The 2,852-nt window shown below is 44.7% G+C and overlaps 1 protein-coding gene across 1 annotated transcript; it reads right to left on the bottom strand.

The window, feature by feature from the left end:
* Positions 1–88: 88 nt before the first annotated feature.
* On the bottom strand, positions 89–2,000 carry LOC309554704 (E3 SUMO-protein ligase ZBED1-like; the record flags this gene model as incomplete). Its single annotated transcript, XM_082256408.1, has 2 exons — positions 89–761; positions 904–2,000. 2 exons carry the CDS (start codon positions 1,998–2,000, stop codon positions 89–91), a joined length of 1,770 nt encoding a protein of 589 aa, XP_082112534.1.
* Between the last annotated feature and the right edge of the window lie 852 nt (positions 2,001–2,852).

Genomic DNA, 2,852 nt, shown 5'->3' with positions numbered 1-2,852 from the left:
GAACATTGACATGTTTTACAAAGAACGTGTTCATGTCTATCAAACAGGTGGGAAAAAGAATATAAAAAACCCACAGGTTCCTCACAGATTATTTCTCTTTCTTTGCACTGAGCCAGTTGCTCAAACAGACGAGCCTGTTTACATTTTCAGATGACAGGGCAGCTCGCTTTTTCTGAACAACATGTCCTGAGAGTGAAAACAATCTTTCACAAGGTACGGATGTGGCAGGTGTTGATAAGTATATGCGTGCAAGGTAGGCCATCTCACTGTGTGCCCCTTCATGATTGGACCACCACTGCAGGGGACAGTCCTCTATGGCAATAGAGGGCTCTGCCTTGTAGCGCTCCACACATTTCTCAATACAGTCCTCTTCATCATCATCAGATGAAGATTCTGGCACAGACATGAGACATGTTATCTTCTTAGGTGGTTCAGTTGTCAGTGTCACTGGTTTATCTGGCTGTGCAAGCCCCTCCCTCTTGAGCAAGGCACAGACTGAACTCCACACCTCAGCTCTGTCAGCCCTGCTCAGACATTTGAGGTCCTTAAACCTAGGGTCCAGTGCTGATGCAACCCTCAGCCATGTGGTGTTGGTTTTTTCCTTCCGTTTGTCCATGTCAGTTGTGAAAGTTTCCTTAAACTTAATCATGTAGGCTGGGTCATCTTCTGAGACCTCCATCACACGTGATAGATGACACAACGCGGGCAGCACAACTGAGCAAGAAACAAATTTCTCTCCTCCTAAAAGTTCACTCACATACCTGGAATAATAGAGAAAAGCACTTTAGTTAGACATAATGAATCTCTCACTCACTTTCAATCTCTCACTCTTAACACACGCACGCGCACACACACACACACACACACACAAATATAATAATAATAAGAGTATCAATAAATTACCTGCAGTGTTCCAGCACAGTCTCCAACCTCTTCAGTTTATCAAATTCAGCTGCAGTTGGCATGTTGATGTTGCCTGCATGTAGGCCCAGTGCATCTCTCAATGGTTCTTGATTTCTCTCAACACGCTTTATCATTTCTAGGGTGCTGTTCCACCTAGTAGACACATCCTGTACGAGTGACTCTTTCTTTTGAAGATGTTTGACTTGCTGCTGTTCAAGCTCGGCTGCGTTAGCAGGGCTATGCTTGAAATGACCCACTAACTTCCTGCATTTTGCCAAGGCGCCATCAAACGGGCTGTTTTGGAGAGAAACTGTGATGGCTCGGTGGAGGCTGTGTGCAATGCAAGGCATATGCTCGAACGGGAGCTGCCTGGCCGCTGCAATCATGTTGCGTGCACTATCAGTGGTCACTATTTTAATTTTGAGTTCAATGTTCCACTGTCTGGCTACTTGAAGAAAGTGCTCAGCGCAAACGTCAGCATAGTGTCTATCTTCTGTCTTCATAACGGTCAAAGCGTGAGACTGAAGTTTCCAGTGCGCGTCAAAATAATGTGCTGTGACGCCTAGGTAGCTATGGTTACTGAGGGAAGTCCAATAATCTCCGGTGAGCGCAACCGTGTTTGTCTGTCTCAATGCCTCCTGAACTTTAGCTTTCTCCTCTTCATATAAGTTGTGAATCTTGGTTGTAATGGTGGCTCTTGAAGGTAGTTCGTATGTAGAATCGTTAGATGCGATGCGAATAATTTCAAGTAGACCCTCGTCCTCGACCACATTAACTGGTCTACATGCTGTAGCCACCCATTTAGCTATAGTTGAGGTGAGTCTATTAGTTGTGGACTTATCCATCGATCTCCGCTGCAAACTTTGATCCATTGTGGTCTGCCTTTGACGAGGGGGAGGGGGGCTCTCCGTGTCAGTTGTATGCTTCGCCATCAAGTGATATTTTAAACTCGACGTGCTGCGGTGATAACTTAATTGACATCGACAATAACTGCAGATAACTTTTGTCTTGTCGACAGAACCATCAGACCTCGTTTTGTATATAAATTTTCCGTTCAGAAGACCCCTTTCTTTTTCCATTTCTGTTTGCTGCTGCATCTTTATCTCTCCAACTACGGGCTAGGCCACGGGTCAATATATATGAACTTCATGAAGTGTTTCTTTCTGTATAGACCACAGAAGAAAGAGGGTCAATTTAGTCAGCAGTAATGTTTGAGGCTATTAGTGTGTAACATAGACAGTTTATTGATAAATTAAATATATTGGGGTTTAGTAACACCCGTGCAAGATAAGGTTGTTAGTGAATACAATCAGTGCATTAATAGGAAACAAGACAGACATAACATAAAGTGACAGATAACCGGCCGGCATATACTTCAAGTGATATACATATATTAATCACAACATGCTTTAATAGCCGTAAATGTTCTTGAATGGGCTCCTTTTGGGCAATCGGTCGTCGATTTTAATTGGTGACTGTGTATGGGCAGTTGTTCTTATTGAGTTGCTCCGAGGAAATCGTTTAGGGGTGGTTTTATCTAAGTATTGAAAGCAGGGCTGTAAGAACTACCGCTCAAGATTTCCTTGGTTGGGACAGCAGAATATGGCTGTATTGCCGTTATTATATAAACGTCGGTTCAGTACCGCATATAAGTGGAAACAGTGCTCCGATGGCTAAAAGCCATTTCTTCACCCCTGTGTGGTGAATGCTTTATTATGTACCTTTCTGCCGATCTGTAGGTCAGTGCGTCTGCTTCCGCTGTCCGCTCTCGTGCTGTCATCAGTCTCCGCTCTTCCTCGTGGTTCCTGGCGTCCGATGCTTGCTTGGAGCGATGAGGGGGTGTGCCGCCAGGCTAACTTGCGTAGCTTCGTCTGGACGTCGTAGGCCATGGGTCAAACAGCAAACAGGTGATGCGCGCTGCATTAATCGCGCGTTAAAAAAATTATCGC

This window comes from Pelophylax lessonae (genome assembly GCF_965119305.1).
Source record: "Pelophylax lessonae genome assembly, chromosome: 4".
Classification (NCBI taxonomy): domain Eukaryota; kingdom Metazoa; phylum Chordata; class Amphibia; order Anura; family Ranidae; genus Pelophylax; species Pelophylax lessonae.
The sequence above is the reverse complement of the archived record's forward strand: the minus strand, read 5'-3'. Positions and strand labels throughout refer to the sequence as shown.